Below are 19,091 nucleotides of genomic sequence, written 5' to 3' on the forward strand. Positions count from 1 at the left end.
AGGAAATGTATGAACTTAAATATACTTTGTTTCTGTTGCAAGCAATCATGAAAACTAGGTCATATAAGGAAAGTGGCTTCATGTTCAATGTTTACTTAATTAGTGATTCTATGGGTGTAGTTGAACTAGATAGGTCTGTTAATTCTCATTGTTAGGTATAATATCATTTTATTTAATCTCTTGAAAATGCTTTTCTAATTCCCCAACTACCTCCTCCCCATAGGACCTTAATACTCAAGTATAAAGAAAAATGAGGCCGTGTAATCTTGTGGGACATCTCTGGCTTTGATAATTATTAACCTGCAAGTATGAGAGTTGAGAGCCCTGGGCTGTACATTTCTACTTAATTTTTTAACAAAAGGGTGGCTTATGTCCCCAGGCATTGAGATGCTGCTCTGTCTTATCCGGCTTCAGTGAAGTCTCCCCTCAGGCCTTTAGCTACCACTTGTTCAGTGTGGCTCCTACATTTGCCTCCTTCCTCAGCATGATTATGGGCTCCTTGCATGAATGCATTAGTTCTTTGTTCAATATAGTAATACAGAATAGATTAGGGCATTTTCTCTACTTCAGTATTATATTAAGTTTGTAGAAACCAATATATCCTGTGGAAATCTAGCCATTGAAAGTCTACTGTTACTGAAATCATGAAATAACCATCAGACAAAACTACTTATCCCTAAAGATGGTAAAATCAAGTTTAGAGCCCACACAACATAGATAAGCTATCTACAGGCTTGTTCCAAAATACTACTCACCAATTATAGGGAAGTTTCCCATCCCTCTCCAAGGATGCAAAGTTGACAAATGTTCCTGCTCCACATTCCCTGTTTGAAAGGAACACAAATCAACGTAACTGCTCGAGAGAGCACTCTTTACCTGACATAAAAATAAAGAGAGCCTTTTACAGGTTTATCATGACAGCATTAAATTTTTTTAAGCTGATATAAGTTCTATGTGTTCCTTTGTTTCATACAGTGCAAAAAAGAAAAACAAAACAAAATAAAACAGTCTCTTGTAAGACTCCTAATCAACTTATTTTGAGTCTGAAAGAATTCAGCTCATAATCTTTGTCAAAAGGCATTCATGATCCTAAAATAAATCTTTGCACTATTTGGAAATAATATTTTTTCAAAAAACCTTCATTAGTAAGGTATACAAACTTTCCTAGATAAACTGAAAGTCCCTTTGTAGTACTTTTCGAGTTAAGTTTTGTTTTATAGCACTCTGATTTCCTCCTTATAGTGATAGTGGACCAAGTTGAATTGCTTACTTCAATTTTTTTTCTCTTATATTGTGGTATCCTTATTATTTACCCCTTGAGATAAGGGTGATACGTATTGAAATAGGTTGGCTTCTGACATGACTCTAATCCAGAATGGTTTCAATTAATCTGTTAGTAAAAAAGACTATTTAGGTTTTTTTTTTAACTTTCTCAGAAAAGGAAAAGATCTGGATGCTGTGGCACATGCCTATAATACTAGCAGCTTGGGAGGAGGAAAGCCAGCCTCAGTAACTTAGAGAAGGCCTAAGCATCTTAGCAAGATGCTGTCTCTAAATAAAATATTTAAAAAGGGATGGGGATGTAGCTCAGTGGTTAATTGCCCCTGGGTTCAATTTCCTGTACTAAACAAACTAAACAACAACAACAACAACAACAAAATTGGGCAAAAAGATAAACATGTTCTCATGCCTTCTCCGCCTTTTGACTAATATGCATTGAGAACATAGCCCACTGGGCTCATGCCTCTCATTTTTTCTACATGTGAAATTGATGGACCAACTTGATATTATTTATCCAGCATTGAAATTAATTACTTCAGTTATCTGACTGCTCTTATTAGGCTATTCTAAGAATATTTTTTTCTTTGAAAAACATACTAATATTATTGTATCTCATTATGTGATAAAATTACATACTACCAATGCATTTTCCCATTTTGATTTCCTATATATGGATCTCTTACTTTCAAATTCACTCAACCAACTGAGCTATATCCCCAGCCCCTCAAATTCAGAAGTTCTTAATATGGGGTCCAAAGATAGAATTTAGAGCTCTATGAACTTAAGTAGAAAAAGGTAAATCTTCATTTTTACAAACTGTAACTGAAGTTTAAAAGTTTCTTGTATTAAAGTAGACAACAAACCACCACATCAGTAGTTGTGATTTGCTAACAATAGAAATTACAGATACTTTTATATAACAGACTTGCTGCATATATCTTGAACTGTTTATTAGTCATCCAAATAAAATGATGAGTTAGATAGTAACTGTTTAATGTGCTAATGAAAAGCAAAATATACTTGTTTTTAAAATATATGAGCATCGTGTTTCAATATGATTATATAATTCTATGTGTTTTATTTTATGCTCTTAGAAAGCATTATTCTCTAAAGAGATCCATAAGTCTCACTAGACTGCCAAAGATCATGGCACACAATATCTTGGTTTTAATGACCAGCTGAATGAATTAGATCTGTCCTTGCTAAATATCTTCTGTATGCATCACAAAAACTCTGTAGTATGCCCTCATAAATACCATCATTTTCATTACTACATCTGTCACCACCCCTGGGCTGTCAGGATTATGCACCAACACTTACTGCATACTTCCCATGCTATGTTATTACTGCATTATTGCTCCTGATTATCCACTAATGAAGGGGTTGTTATCACCTCTTTTTGGTATAGGTTCTTTCTTGCCTTCCAGGCCACCACACTCTTAGTTTTCCTTCTACTCCACTGGTTGCCTTTTGCCAATCTCTTGCTTTCATCTTCTTTTCTTCCTGGAAGTCTTCATATTGTAAACCTCCAGTGCTTCACCCAGGGCCCTCTTTCACTTACATTTACTCTCTGACTTTGGCCTAGTCTATAGCTTTAACACCATTTATTTGCTAAAAACTCTCAAATTTATATCTCCAAAATCAAGACTCTTTCCTGAACACCATATGTTCCTGGGCAGCTGTCTATTCCAAACCTGTACTTGCAATTCATCTCAAACGTAGTATTGCCAAAGCTGAATCTTGATGTTTCCTCTATTCTGAAGCCTCTTACCTGGAGTCTCTCTCAATCGATTGCAACTTCATCCTTCCAGGGCCAAAACCCGTTGTCATCCCTGACTCCTTTATACATTCCCATTCCACACTCAATTTCTTATCAAATCCTATCACCCCTATTTCCAAGATATATTCAGAATCTGGTCTTTTCTTCCTCCCCTTTGTTGTTACTGCTGTGGACTGAACTACTACCATGTCTTGTCTGGATTACTGTCAGGACTCCCCCTGCTGATACACCTGTGTTTTTTATTGTCTCTGTATAGCCTGTTTTCTAAAAATGAAAACATTAACACAAACCAGATATTTTTAATCTTCTCCAAACCTTGCTATGGCTGCCCATTTTACTCAGTGTAAAAGGCATTTTACTCAATGGATTATGAAACACTGTAGATCTGACATCACCTGTTATTTTTCCCTTCTCTTCCTCTTCCTTAGTCATACTGGCCTCTCTGCCAGTCATGGCAGAATATAAATATGCTAGTCATGCTCTGGCCCAAGGATCTTGGCAGTGCATGGGCTGCTTTTGCTACTGGGCACACTCTTCCTAGAGATAACACAAGGCTAACTCCATGCTTTTCAAGTATTAGCTTAAAAATGTCCCTGTTTGAGTGAAACCTACCCACCAAGAGAATTGTCTCCTGATTCTGGTACTACTAATCTCCCTTACTCTGCTCTATTATTTTCTCTTAACTCCTGCTAACACACTATGCAATTTTGTGCCTTATAGCTCTATTTTCTGTTCTCCATCCCCCTGATTAGAATACAAACTCCACAAAGGTATGGATTTTTTTTTGTCATTGTCCATTTCAAGAACCTACAGGAGTCTGAAACAGTAGGTATCAATTAATATTTGTTGAGTGAATAAAGTTTCAGTGGCCTGCACAAGTTCACACGGTTCTTAAATCAGGATTGGACCTTAAAAAGTGTAAGTTCAGAGCTCCACACTCCAGCCACAGTACAAAACCAACTCTTTCCTTATTGTACTAAGATTTATTCAAATTCCAGTCTTCATGAAGTTGATTTTCATATTCAGAAATGGCCATTGTTTTCCACTTTCATGGCATCCCATGTTGATCTGCTTTATTGTTTAGGTCAGCCATGCCTTTAAATACGTCTTTAAATTTCCTCCTTTTCCTCTTTCTTCTTTTTCCCAGGGTTTGAACCAAGGGGCACTTAACCACTGAGCCACATCCCCAGCCCTTTTTAAAATTTTTAATTTTGATACAGGGTCTTGCTAAGTTGCTTAGGGCCTTGCTAAGTTGCTGAGGCTGGCTTTGAACTTACAATCTCCCTGCCTTAGGTGTCTGAGCTGCTGGAATTAGAGGCAAGTGCCATTATGCCCAGACTCCTATTCTTCTTGTGGATACCATTTAATCAACTTCTTTCATTAATCATGTGGATCATTGATGTGGATCATTCTTTTACTCCAAATATGTCTGAATGTACCCAAATGTAACAGATCCCTACTTATGAGCTTCTTAAAATGTCAGGATTGATAGCAAGAAGGTTTGTAATTTGTAAACAGCAATCCACTGCTTTACCATTCCAATGGCAACATTTTCTAAAATATTAGCTTACTTAGAAAACACACAAAAGAGAAATAGACAACACACAAAAGAGAAATAGATACTATATCTGAAATAAAATTGTTACACAGTTTAGGTCTGCAAAAGTTGTACATACATAAGTAAAAATATACCTCAAAGGTTGGATAAAATATTAACAAAACTTAACTTACCTAGCCATCTGCAGATGCTTTTTCCTAAGAATGATGAGGGTAACAAGAAGCAGTCCAATGAGAAGTGTGCTCAGGATGGCCAGCACGGAGATCACTACCACATTAGGATTCATCTCTGTAACTAAAGAGAAGCCAGGCATTGCAGTTATAGGCTCCATGATATGGAAACTGACAGGACCCTTCACAGCTTTTCATCTAATCTTAGGAGCAATGAACTTATGCTGATTGTAATAGCAAAACATGAAACAACTTAAGCTAACAATGATCTTGCACTCAACTATGACTTAGCAGACTGACAAATGGTGTTCTGGTGGCTGGAAGAATTGAGCCTATTTCAAAAGCCTCCAACATTCAGGATGTTCTTTCTTATAAGGAGAACTATAAAATGGGAAGAATGCCATGGTTCAAATTCATTTGAAAACTACAAATCTACAAGTCATTATCATGTATTATCATTGTTTAACATTTTCACAAGCTCAGAAGGTGGCAGGTTCTTATTTTATGCCCATGACTTTAAAGTCAGAAAGTGCAACTGAATACTTTGCTCACAACTAATAACGTATATGAAAAAGACACAAGTGAGCTACCATCTGCTGCAGCACTTAACACGTTACTAGAGGCAGGCATTCTGATGATCTGTAGCCATATGCTCAGAGGTTTTCCATCTGCACAGCCCAAGAGATTAAACCTATTAATAAGTTAGAGGGTCCTTAAGAACAGGGGTTGTGCCCTTTTCATATACTTTATATAATGACGGGTCTATCTACTGTAGCACTTACACATTGGCTAGTTCTTTATATTGTATGAATGAGCAGGATATCAAAGGCAGGTAAATGTATTGAATGGCTTTATAAAGCTCTTCAAAGTGGGCCAGAAGAGATTTGAACCATCCTTTGCATGGATCATAAAATCAAGGAGCTGATCCCTAAAGCTCTGATATTTTCGACTTCCCCTTTGGACCAGCTGGGCTCCAGTTCATGGGTGGGATGCTTGAGCAGAAAGAACAATAATCTCATGGTGCAAGAGGTTATTCAGGTGTCCTTGAGTGCTAACTGCTATTTGGGGAAGGCATACTTTCTATCCTCTGGGTGTCATTTTTCTCTCCTTTAGATAAGCTTAATAAAATCACCTGTTGCACTAGGTTTATGTGGAGATGTCAAGGAATAAGAGAAATTAAAGTATACCTAGAAAGATGTAATAGGATGTAGAAAGGAGACACATTAAACTATTTTTTTTTCAGGTCAATTTTGTCCTGTCTAATGAAAAGCCAAGAGTTAAAAATAGAAAGCAAAATAAATAAATAAATAAATAAAAATAAAAAAGCTTTATCCATTCATCTTTTGAAGGGCATCTAGGTTGATTCCACAGTTATAGCTTGTGTGAATGAGCTGCTATAAACATTGATGTGGTTCCGTTACTATACCTAATTAGAATAAATATATAAATTTTTTTAAAAAAGCTTATTGCATGAAGATAAACTCCTTTTTATAATAAAATACAATTTTAGAAAAAAAAAACGCATTAAAGTGACCACTGAATATAGCAGCTAAATAGAGGACTAATATTATAGAAATGAGAGTGAACCCTGTGAAGGGATAATGTGAAGCAACAGTGGTTTTACTTCAGGAGACTTCATAGAGGTTCTCAAATTGCAGAATAAGAATAACCAACCAGAGAGCAACCATGTGTAGTACAACTCAGAAAAGACTAAGAAAACAAACGGGGCCCCAGATCCTTCATTAATTTCTAACTGGCCCATTTACACTTTGTTTCTAGATTAGACAATTTCTTGCTTTGAGTTTTCTGTTGTGGCAATTGATGGCCAAGGCTGAGACAGATGAAGCTGAGTTGATGGGGGTCCTGTGCCACGATTGCACAAGAGGATGAAGGTGGTGGCAGCAGCCAGCATTCAGACAGCATATGCTGGGGCTTTCTGTGTTTTATTTTTATGCTCCAAAATAACCTAAAAATGCATAGATTATTTTTCTAATTTCACAGATAAATGGCAAAGGCACAGAGACAGTAAATATATTTTCTTAAATCAGGTATTTTAGTTAGTACTCTGAGATTGAGATTAAGGCCTTCCTGACCCCACAACTTGGATTCCCTCCCCCCCAAGGGAACATTGCTTCCATTAAAAGGACAGATGATACATATTTCAAAAGAAAAAGTAAGGAACATGTGGAAAGGAATAACTCCTAAAGACCAGATTCACTAATGTATGTAACTACCCATGGTTGAGATGGCTATAAAGGTGGGGACACTGGGACTGTCATGGCTGAAGCTGGTGACACTGCAGTTGTAGGCGGTGGCAGGGAGGAGGCTGGAGATGGTCACGACATGGGACGAAACAGCAACGGGCTCCTGGAGATGCAGAAAATAAAAAAATGCTCTATCAACTCTTCATCTATTTTGTCTTTAAAATTATTTTTCATAGTTGAGAAGGTAATCTGTGGACATTGTAAAAATGTTTAAAGACACCCTTCTTTCTCCGTTCTCCTTCTACCCACTTCTCTTCCATGGGAGCAGCCATTGCTGCCAGGTATTTTTTCTTCTAATATTCATTTTATGGATGTATAAACATATAAGACATAGTTAATCATAAATGATGTCACAGTTTCTACATTGTTTCACCTATTTTTTCTCTAGTTATCAGCATATTTTGGCACTCTTTCCACATCAATACAGATTGAACTGCTTTATTCTTTTTAAGGGATGCATAAAAGCACATTGCATGGTCATATTTTATTTTGCCAACGTCCTATTAGTGATGAAAGTTTAAGAGATCTTTGACTTTTTGTGCTACTATATGCAATGTTACAGTGAATATCATTTCATACATGTCAGAACATATGCGTGTATAGACATACTTACTTATATATGTATATGTGTGTATATAAAACTATGTGAACATAAATAAATATAATACACTCCTATATTTCTAGAACTTGGATTTCTAGGTCAAAAAATATACATTTTTAACATTGAAAGCTACTGAAAAATAGTCCTCCATAGACATTTTCCAAGTTACCCACCTGCCACCTACATGTGACAATGCCTATTCTCTATATTCTTTCCAACACAGTATATTGTATCTTAGTTTTATTTTGCATTTCCTTATTACCATAAGTGAGACTGAGGAAATTTTTATATGTTCAAGAATGTTTTTGTATTCATTTTTATATGAAACATGTGTTTGGGGTTGTTGGCTTTTATGTTTTTGACTTGTGGCAGTTATTTATATCTTAAGGGCCTTACTCCTCTGTCTGCATTTTTAGCTTTTTTATGGAATATGTTATAGTGTGGATATAAGGTATCCTCCAAAGCTTCTATATTAATGCAGGAGGTGAAACAAATGGATTGTGAGAGCTGTAACCTAATCAGTGTATCCTAGTTTTAATGGACTGACTGGGTGGTAACTGTAGGCAGAGGGGTGATGGTTGAAGGAGTCTGGGGGCTTTTCCTAGAAGGGTGCATCTTTCCTGTGTCCTCTTCCTCTCTCTTTCTCTCTGCTTCCTGACCCCATCATGAATTGAGCAGGCTTTCTTCTCTGTTGGATCCTCCCGCCATAATGTGCTGCCTCACCCTGGGCCCAGAGCACTGGATTTGGCCATCTGTGGGCTGAGATATCTGCCCCAAATAAACTTTACCTTCTCTGAGTTGTTCTCACTTGGTATTTTTGTCAGAGAGGTGCAAATGCTGACTAAACAGCACCCCTCAAAAACATAGCAACTTTGTGTACTAACTTGGTAGAACAATGGCCAGGTTAGTGACAAGCACTCTTTTTCAGAAGAGGATCCTGCCTAAAGAGATAATAGCCATCAGCACTAATTTACCGCTCTCATATCTTCCACTATTCTAGAAAAGTATAATTTCTGGGGAAGAAAAACTTGCTAAGAGAACTCAGTTGTAGTAAGTAGCTGACTGACCATTATGTTCTTGAAGGAAGACATCACTGTAGTTACAGAGAAGAAAATCCACTACTGGCAGAGCCTTTATTTTCAAAAAGGATTCTTAGACTAGAGCTCAGCACAGATCAAAAAGAGATAAATTTTGTAGAAAAGAATATCAAAGGGGTAAAGGAATCAAAGTTAATTATCTTGGCATTCAGCGTGAAAAGATTTGTACTCCCTGCATTCCCTCTCCCCCTCCATCTCATGAGCTTCACTGTTTAAAAAGCATCAATGAATCAGGGTCATAGTATCAGCCTGTACACTACAGGAGGCTGTGTCGCTCACCAACCTGCCACTTTCCTTCTACCTCTGGCTCTAAAATAATTTTTCTTGCGGCTTTGCTACACTTAGAGCTGTTCTCTTGGCTTCCATTCATCCCAACCTGGTGAATAACACAGTGTTTTACTGTTTCTGCTATATGTGATTCTAAAAATTTTTCCATAACTGTCAAAAAATATACTTTTTTTTTTCAACAAAATTATCCTCCTTACTAACTAGATGTGCATGTTTCTTTTAAAGTCTCTTAGTAGAATGACTTTCATGTGGCACTTTTGTTTCACTTATTTCTACACATATGTAATATCCACAATGATATGAAATTTTTTTGAAAGCAAGTATAGATTCTACCATTTGTTCTATACAATTGACAATTGGTTCATATTTGTTAAATCGTATTTTATATGGAAGCTTCTTCATCCTCTTGATCAATTTAATGACCAAGAAGAAAAATGAATCAATTCCTTTTTTCCTTGGCATGTCCTGGAGGAACTAAGGATTAGGAATAGAAGATAAAAATACAAAGATCAAAAAAGGTTATTGTAACATGAGCTTGTTCTAAGCATACTATTAATTTCTATCACTGAAACACAAAAGAGCAAATTACTTTGCGTAGTTCAAAGAAATGGGTGATTTTTTTTCCCCCTCAGATAATTAACCTTAATCAGAATTAACTCAGAAAAAGAAAGTCAAAACGTACAGTACCTGGAGTTTGGTTTCCTGACTAGAGCCAACTTGCTGACAGAAGACTTCAAAGAAATCAGCTACTCCTTCTTCCACCCACAGCAAAGTCACTGACGTCTGGGTTTTGTTTACTGCAAAGAGTGACTTGGGAGGAGCTGGTTCTGAGGAAAGAACGTTTTTTAATTATTTAATGTAATTTAATGTGTTCCTTCTTATTTTACTAACAAGAAGGTAAATATTTTTTTTTTGTTTTTAAAAATCCATATACAGGCAGTTAAGAGCACATAAACATTTTACATTGCTTTTGAAATACTCGGAAGGCAAGAGGTTTTGCCTCTTCCCCCTCCCATTTTATAGTTCTCTTTTTGGAACACTTCTGTTTTCTACTTCAGCTTTATTATAGCCCTAATCTAGTAATATTCTTTTTTGACATCTGTCCTGGAGTTAGCATTATCCTTATAATACAGAACTTTCTGGAAGAGATACAAAAATATGTACTTAACAAAGGCTGGGAAAATGAAAGTGGTGTGCTCCCTTCTAAAGAAAAGGTTCAGTTTGGTACTTAGCCAACAACCTGCCTTCCTTTCCCTGGAGGAAAGGGAGTTTAAAATACTTCAGTTAGAGGAAGGACTCGTGAAAATTTAGTCAAAATTAGGAAGGATTAAGCTAAACAGAAAATATGATTTTTTTTTAAGAGAAAAGGATTGATGGAAGGTGACTTGGATGATTCATACAATGTTAGGGATACATTTTTTATCTTAGGAATTTTGTCTTAATCAGTTACCCCACTAGTCAAGGAAGCTGTGATTCCCTCATACTCATTCTCAGTATTTGAGTCACTGGCTTGGTTGCCTGAGGACCCTGCCTGTTCCTCATTTCTAATAAGTGCTCTGCTGTCTTGTCCCCCATTACTAAATCTCTCCTGGTCTTCTGCCTGTGACCTGTCCTTTAGATGATGCTTTTTCCTCTAGTTCCTCCAGTAGGTAAAGTGCTGAGCCTGAATAAATATCCAGGTATGAAGAGGGGGTCCCTGTTCCCTGCTGTCAGAACCCTTTGACATTACTTGCTTGGACATGGTGTATCTTACTGCCAGGTTCACATAGCCATATACTCTGCCCACCTGTATGTCCTTTTCAGATAACTAACCACTTGTTGTAACCACTGCTTGTTATTCGATTTTGTTTCACTTCCTACCCCACTCTCCCAAGCTTGGTCCCCAGTGCTTAGATTTTAGCAGTGTTTAAAAAAAGTCCTGTAAAGCTGTTCACCTCTTTGACAAGTATTTATCTTTTGTGGGAAGATTTGGAGTTTCTTTCTAGAATATTATCATGGTAGCCCTGACCAGAAACAAGAAGTATGTCAAAGTCAGTTTTGATTTGATTTATTGCAGGTAACTTCAACTTGAGTCTAACTAAACAGAAGTATATTTCTTTCCAGAGGCAACTTGACAAGGTTAGGCAGGAGAGCTGAAGGAAGAAAGAGATGAGTTAGTCTCTGGCAAGCAAAATTCGCAATTGATGTCAGGATCCCTTTTTCATTTGCAATGAATTATCCACTCTCCAGACATTGCATTGTCTCACTTCTCTTCTGGCAAAGAAAAACTAATGAAACTGAGAGTTTCTGATGAAACTCAGAGGTCAATTTCCACCCCACATCCTTCAAAATTGTCATTGCTAGTAGGATCCTGAATAAGAGAACAAGTCCTACAGCAGTTCTGACTCATGTAGAACGTGATCTTTGGCAGCAAGTGTAAGGTTCTTAGGGAAGAGTTGGATAATTTGTTAAGCTGATGCTGGATTTTTTTTTCTTTTTTAAAAATGTGCACTACAGAATTACTCCTCAGAGTGAATCTCTGGGACTATACTCAGAATCCCTAGGGTGTCTATATTTCACTTCTTGGTAGATAGATAAAATCAGTTTAGCTATCCAATATGAACACTGCCCAAATCCTAGTCTCTGAATCCAACTTTTTATGCCTGCATACTCAATCAATCATCTGTGCCTACTTTGATATCTCACTATTACCTCAAACTCCTAATGGTAAGACTGAATCTGGCAGCCTACCCTTCTCATAAATCAATTCTATCTTCTACAACTCCTGATTCTCTTATGAACATAGACATTCTTTCAGTTGTCTAAGTGAAAAATGTTGAGGCTTCCCTCTTACTTCTCAGTCCCAGAGAGCATGTCTGCTAATGATTCTTGTCATATCTTCTGTTATCTATTTTTAAAAATATATTGCATGTCCAGGCTCTTGTCATCACAGGCATTGACTGTTACAGAGTCCTTTCCCCCTCCTCCCTACTGCTAATCTGTTCTTTCTTCCTTTTGTCAGTGATAGCTAAAAGCAGCTTATGATGCTGCTGTTAATCCTGTCTGTGCACGTCTACAATGTCATATCTAAATGCACCACATTTTAAAGATTTACTTAAATTGGTTGCATGTCACCTACCCATTAGTTTTATCACCAAACTACCCCACAAGTGCTGCCCCCTGTTAAAGTTACTCTTCTCATTGAACTTGACATGAGCAATGTTCTTGCTCTCACATGATTTCTCTTTATTCAGCTCATTCTGAGGTCAAGAAAAAGTCTTAGCTTCTCCCCAAAGGCTTTCTGATGACTTTGTCTCTTGATGACTTATCCCTTCAGGGATTTTCTGTGGGCTTAATTATCAACTATTTGATCTGAGTGAAGTCCCAATCCTACTAGATCCTAATAGATTATTCATGTTTTATAAATTAATCTGTCTTCATCTTGAACTAGCCATCTGTAGGCACTCAATGTATCTTATTTATTGACCAATTTAAAACACGAGCCAGGATTTATTTACTAGAAAATTCAGGATTCCAGCATAAGTAACTCAGATATACTGTGGTTGAATTTTTATGTTCTCTACCTTTTCTTATGCTGATCATGTTGATAAAATATTCATATTTCAGTTGTGGAGTCAAGGACTATTGTGAATTATAAAAAGAACTCTCTGTGGTCTAAGGAAGAGGGCATAGTTACTAGAGCAGGGATTTCTTTTGATTTGACTGAGAATGTGAGTCCAGGTGATCAATAGAGAATCCTAATAAGAATGGAGATCCTTAGGAAAATCTCCAAATGATCTGGGACTTCTAACAGCCAGGGGGCAAATTTTTCTTTTCAGGCAAAATATGGAGACAAGTGATTATTCCAAGGTCATGGCATCCATCATCACTGTATTCTTTCCCCAACTACATAGGCATGTGAGCTCTGTAGGTCAACGAGTAACATATCCAAGTCATTGGCTTGTGCACTATTTACTATCATTGTGATAGGTGTATTCTTTAAATTAACCAGGCAGAAATTTAACTCTGGTATCCTAAAGGAAATAAAGTTATTATAGAATTCATTAGTGAGGGTATAATATGATTAAATTTGACTATTGGAGACAATATTTTTCCCAGAGAGTGTATTAAAATGCAAAATCTGTGTTGTACAACATAGCCATTAGCCATGCATAGAGACTGAGCACTTGAAATCTGGCCAGTCAAAAATAAAAGGTGCTGGGCTGGGGATTTGGCTCAAGTGGTAGCATGCTTGCCTGGCATGCATGTGGTGCTGGGTTCGATCCTCAGCACCACATAAAAATAAAAAATAAAATAAAGATGTGTGTTCACCAAAAACTAAAAAATAAATATTAAAAAAAATTCTCTGTCAAAAAAAATAAATAAAAATACAAGATATTATGAATGTGAAGTACAAATTGGATTTTGAAGTTTAAGTATGAAAAAAGAAAATATAAATGATTCTTTATATTGATGCTACTTTGTGTAGTCTTGGTTAAATAGAATATATTAAATTCAATTCACTTGTGTGTACTAGAAAATTAAAAATTACATAGGAGACTCTCATCATATTCCAATTGGACAGTACTGGGTTAGAGTATTCCTTCCTATTTGCTAGAGCAGATGTCTGGAAATTCTTGGCAGAAGCTGCTTGGAGGACCCCTCTTTGTTGTTCATCTCTTCCCATGAAAAGACAATGTTGGCTTAGGCCCATAACCTTGATGGTTTATGGGATTCAAGTTCTCCATTCTCAGGCACAGGACTAAAAGGAGTAAATGTTTAAACTTGTTCAGGCAACTGTACATGATAAGGGGTAGAGTGACATGCAGAAACTTTTGGACTGGTCTCTATCTGCATCATGGGAGGGACTGAATATCCCCAAACTTCATAGGTTGAAACCTCACAATGTAACTGTATTTGGAGACAGGGCCTTTCAAGAGGTTAATAAGTTAAAATGAAGCCATTAGGTTGGGCCTAATCCAATTTGACTAATGTCCTTATGAGAAGAGGAAATTTGGTCAAACAGGATGCATGCATACAAAGAAAAGACCAGGACAGGCCAAGGAGAGATACCTTAAGAGAAAGTGAATTTGCTAACTTGATCTTGGAATTTCAGCCTCCATAACTGTGAGTAAATCCACAGTTATCAAATGAACAAGTGAATTGAATTTAATATATTCTATTTAACCAAAACCATACAAAGTAGCATCAATATAAAGAATCATTAATATTTTTTTTCATGCTTAAACTTCAAAATCCAATTTGTACTTCACATTCCCAGCACCTTTTATTTTTGACTGGCCAGATTTCAAGTGCATGGCTAATGGCTGTGTTGTAAAACACATATTTTGCATTTCTGCTTTTTTTTATTATTATTAGTTACACATGACAGTACAATGATCTTGACAATTCATACATTTGAATCAAATGGGGTATAATTTCTTATTTTTCTGATTGTACAGGTTGCAGAATCACATTGGTCATACAGTCTGTGATATTTCAATTATGGCAGTCTCAGCCACCCAATATAGTTTCTTATTATAAAAAATATTAAATACATTCTATCTCATAAAACAGAGGTATAAAAAGACCCCAACAATACTATGAAGAGCAAATGAGATGTATGGCATTGTACACACATTTTATATAGGGTCAGTTAGATATTAGAGACCATCTCCTGGTTATCACTTTATATCTTGCTCAGTGACATTTTAAATCTTAACTTCTTTAATATTCCATATTCTAAAGTGTCAAATTTCCTTTTGCTTAAAATAATCCACAATATTGATGTGAGTGTTGCATACAGGGTAAAGGGAATAAATATGCTGTTTTTACCAAATACAACAAAGATACAGGTTTGCTTGCTTTTAGATATTCTAAAAGCTTTCTAACATTGCTGGTGATATGTTTAACTATTTGGTCTTCCCTTTCCTTTTCTTTGCTCCCATTCAATGCCTCTCTGGATTTGGGTTGGTAATCTAATCTAATTTTATAAGAGAGTCAAGTACCATGCACAGAACATGAGCAGAATGGAAGGCTGTAATATAATCTCTACCATTTAATTTAGATTGGATTATGAGAGGCTCAAGCTGTTGCCTTGGGTCTCTAGGGAGTGAAAGTGACCTTCTGTGAAGTATGAGCTGGTGTCATTCTTATTCTGTGCTTTAGCAAAAAAAAAAAAAAAAAAAAAAAAAAAAAAAAAAAAAAAATCTTCGTTTTCTTGGGAATTCCAAAGGAAACAGATGTAATGGACTTAATGTACCTTGGAACAGAGTGTAATGTACTTATTGTCTAAAATCTATCTGCTAGTTATTAGTTGTTTCTAATTTTAATGTGACTCATTGATGTAACCACCTAGCAAATGATGTTTATGAGGTCATAATTATTTCCATAAGGACCAGTAGTTTCTCTGTTTACATTTTAAACCTCTAAGCTTGATAAGTCACAGTACAAATGTGTGACATTGGTAATAAGAGGAAGTCAGTAGAGAAGCACTGTAAAAATCATCTTAACCTGTGATTAGCATGACCAAAATCTATTTTCAATCTTTAGCCTCACTGAGAGAAAATTTCTAGAATCTCCTGCATGTATACAGATATGAATTGGGAGTCTTTAAATGCTATATTATAGTCAGCCTTTTAAATTTTTATTTTTCTCAACTCAAGCAGTTCTAAGGTAAGTTATAAGTTATGTAACTAATATTCAATTTGGCCAAAGAAAACATCTGCAATGTAAGTAGTGAAAGCTGCATAACTTAAGTTCAAGTCACTGAAAAAAAAAAACATCTGCTAAAGAAAGCACTGTTAGAAGGGAAAAAAACAAACAAGAAGTCAAGAAATTATTCATGGTGAATTAAGATGTACATGCAATAAAATTAAGAAGAGGAATATTTATATCAAACAATGGTAGCCTTTGTCATACTTGAAGTTTATTAGGTCTTTTCTCATTAACTTAGGGAGATTTTTTCCTAAATTCATTTAATCAGTCATTTGAATATTTTTAAATTATATTGGGAAATGTAAAAAAAAATTCAGGCAAATATTTAGCACCTGAAAAATGCATTAAATTACATTTAGATCCTTTTCATATACAAAACATAAGATTTTCTCAGGAATTAGAAATATATCACTGCCATTACTTTTTAAATATATTTTTATGGTCTAATTTAATGACAGCAAATATCACATCTCCTTCTATGAGTCATTGGGTGGGTTTGTAGTTTTAGCAACTCAAGTAACTTCTAGAGATTAGGGAGAAAAAGTTCTCATTAATATTAGTTTCAAAACAAAATATCTGACTTCTTCCATTTTTAGATCCCAGGAATGAATGAAAAAAAAAAAATATATATATATATGCCTTTTTCTTTTCTTTTTTTACCTAGCATTTTATTTGGTTAAATTTATGTACCACAAAATTTTTAGACAAAGATCACTACCTACTTTCACTGTATCATTAATCTGGTTGCCTTTATTTGAAATCAGGTTGAATGAAATTCTAAGACTTGGAATATAAAGATATTCTAGTCCAGACTTCCATTTTATAGGTAGGTGACATAAATCTAGAGGGCCTGAGTCACTTTTCTAATGTAACACAATTTGTGAGAATGAGAACTGATATCTAAAACCTCCATAGAAATAAACCTTCTAAAAATATGAGTATTTTTCATTCATTTCAATATTGGGGGTAACAAGTTCTCCAGAAGACTAACTTTTTCAGGGTGGATACTTGCTGAGTATTCAAGTGTAAGATTTCATAGACATTGCTGTACAAGCCTGACATCCAGATTCTTCCAATATATTGAAGAGAATAAGATACTTGCAAAATATGCAGTCACTGCGTTGGTGGTCAGAAGAAATGCTTTTAAAGAAGTGCTGACGCTATGTGGCAGGGCTGTGGGCAGTTGGCAGTGACTCAGAGGACTTCAGTGGGAAATGGGGAGAGATGTATTGAGGACAGGTATTGGCGAGTCTCAAGCCCAGTGCAGAGCAATTGGGACAGTGACATAACTATCACTGAAATCTAAACTAGAAAGCAATATATGTGTGACTGCTGGCCATAAAGGTCTATACAAGAAGAATTGTAGAACCATTATGATATCCTACAAACCTAAAGAACATATATGATTATCTCCTAAGAAGTCAATCAGAAGAGACTTTCACAGTTGCCATCATCACCCACCCTTCTGACTACCCCATCAGTGCCCACATCTCTGTCTTTCATTGTCTTACTGAAAATTCACCCCGAACCCTCAGCTCCTCTCCCGGCTGCCATCTCCTCTGGCCCAATCAGGGACATCATTTAAAGTCTCACTTCTAATTATCCTGAATGATTAATTTTTCCCCCTGCTCTAGTGAATCATTCTGATTAGCTTACATTCAAGCTTTTCCCATTCCATTGAAGAATAAAAAGAAAAGAAAAAAAACCCAACAAAAATTCATAAATTCTTTATTATTCAGCTTCTGCTCACTTCCTCTTTTTTCCTTTATAATAAAATTTCTCAAAAGTTTTTGTATTCCAGCTGTCTTGAGCTTTTCTCTTTGCATTCTCTTTGAGCTCCTTCAAATTGGATACTTTTGTTCACTGCTCTACCCAAATGCCTTTTCTCAAAATCTGCAGTGACTTCTAAGTTGGTTGCTCAGATCAGTGTTCAGTTCTCATTCTTCATCTTACCTGACTTATCTGCAGAATGACAAGGTGTTCCCTGTACCATCAAGGCTCCTTCTTTGCCTGGCTCCTATGATATCACACTTTCCTTGGCTCCTTCTTGCTTCTCTGGCTAGTCATCCTCTTTTGCTGGTTTTTCCTTGTCACTTTTACTTCTTAATGTTGAAGTAGCTTGGAGCTTAGTCCTTGGATAGAATTCTTTTTGCTTTCTTCATTCCTAATAACCTGCTCAAGTCTGTTTCTTGACTACTCTTAAATTTATTTCCATACACGAATTCCCCACTGAATCCAAGCTCCATCTAACAGCCTGTTCAGTGCAGTATCTCTTCTGTAATGTTTAACAGACACTTGGGACTGCTGACCAGTCAGAGGCTGAACTTAACAATCTTTCCTCCAGATCACTTTGTCCTATAATCTTCAACTCAATAAATTGCACCTCTGTCCTTTCAATTGCTCAGATCCTAGGTTTTGGTGTCTTATCACTAATTTGACAACATTTAAGTTCATCAGTAGTTTCTCTCAGCTCTGCCTTCACAATACATTTTTTTATGTGACCACTTTTCATTGCTACCAGCCTGATGCAAGCAATTTCTTGTATGGATAGATATCAATGGTCTCTTGACTTTGAAGAACTATATAATTGATCATAAAAGTCCAACCTGAATGGAACCACTGAATAACCCAGCGGTATCACTCTTGGTATTTATCCTGAAGAATTAAAGTCAGCATACTATAGTGCTACATGCATACCCAGGTTTATAGCAGCACAATACACAATAGCCAAATTATCAAACTAGCTTAGGTGTCTGGCAATGAATGACTAGGTAAAGAAAATGTGGGATATATACACATTGGAGTTTTATTCATCCTTAAAGAAAAATTAAATGATGTGTTTTGAAGGTAAGTGAATAGTACTTGAAAATATTATGTTAAACAAAATAAACGGCACTTAGAAAGTCAAGGGGTACTGTGTTTTCTCTTACATGTGGAGGCTGAGAGAAAAATGGGGGGGCTTGGGGAAGTGGGGAGAATCTCATGAAAATAGAAAGGAAACCAGTAGAGTAGAGAGTAAGGGGGTTAGGGGGAGGGAAGGGAAAGGTACCGGAGAATAAAACTGGCCAAATTGTACTGTTATATTGTGTGTATGTTTGAATATGTAACAACAAATCGTGCTATTCTGCCTAATTATAATGAACCCAATGTGTCCAACTTGGATCATTTGGGGAAGGAGGGGATTTCTAAGAAGATTGTTAGATTTTAACTGATCCATAAGAGGTGCAAACTTGTATTGCCTAAGGCAATACAGATGTGTGGTCATCTTACCTAATTGGTCTTGTACTTTTGCTCTCAGCCCTAAACAGTTCCCACCAGGATCCTACTGTGAAATGTGTCAGTGTTGTAACTCCTCT

The 19,091-nt window shown here is 36.2% G+C and overlaps 1 protein-coding gene across 1 annotated transcript in view; it reads right to left on the reverse strand.

Annotated features, from left to right (window-relative positions):
• The window catches only part of Ptpro (protein tyrosine phosphatase receptor type O), a 107,736-nt gene that overhangs the window by 36,085 nt on the left and 52,560 nt on the right, over window positions 1–19,091 (reverse strand). Inside the window, exons 13-16 of the mRNA XM_077799073.1 lie at window positions 9,727–9,866; window positions 7,024–7,156; window positions 4,793–4,913; window positions 756–824 (exon numbers count right to left, since the gene is read on the reverse strand). Coding sequence (XP_077655199.1) covers window positions 756–824; window positions 4,793–4,913; window positions 7,024–7,156; window positions 9,727–9,866 — 463 coding nt within the window. The remainder of the gene's footprint in view (window positions 1–755; window positions 825–4,792; window positions 4,914–7,023; window positions 7,157–9,726; window positions 9,867–19,091) is intronic.

The sequence above is a fragment of the Urocitellus parryii genome, chromosome 5 (genome assembly GCF_045843805.1).
Source record: "Urocitellus parryii isolate mUroPar1 chromosome 5, mUroPar1.hap1, whole genome shotgun sequence".
Lineage (NCBI taxonomy): Eukaryota > Metazoa > Chordata > Mammalia > Rodentia > Sciuridae > Urocitellus > Urocitellus parryii.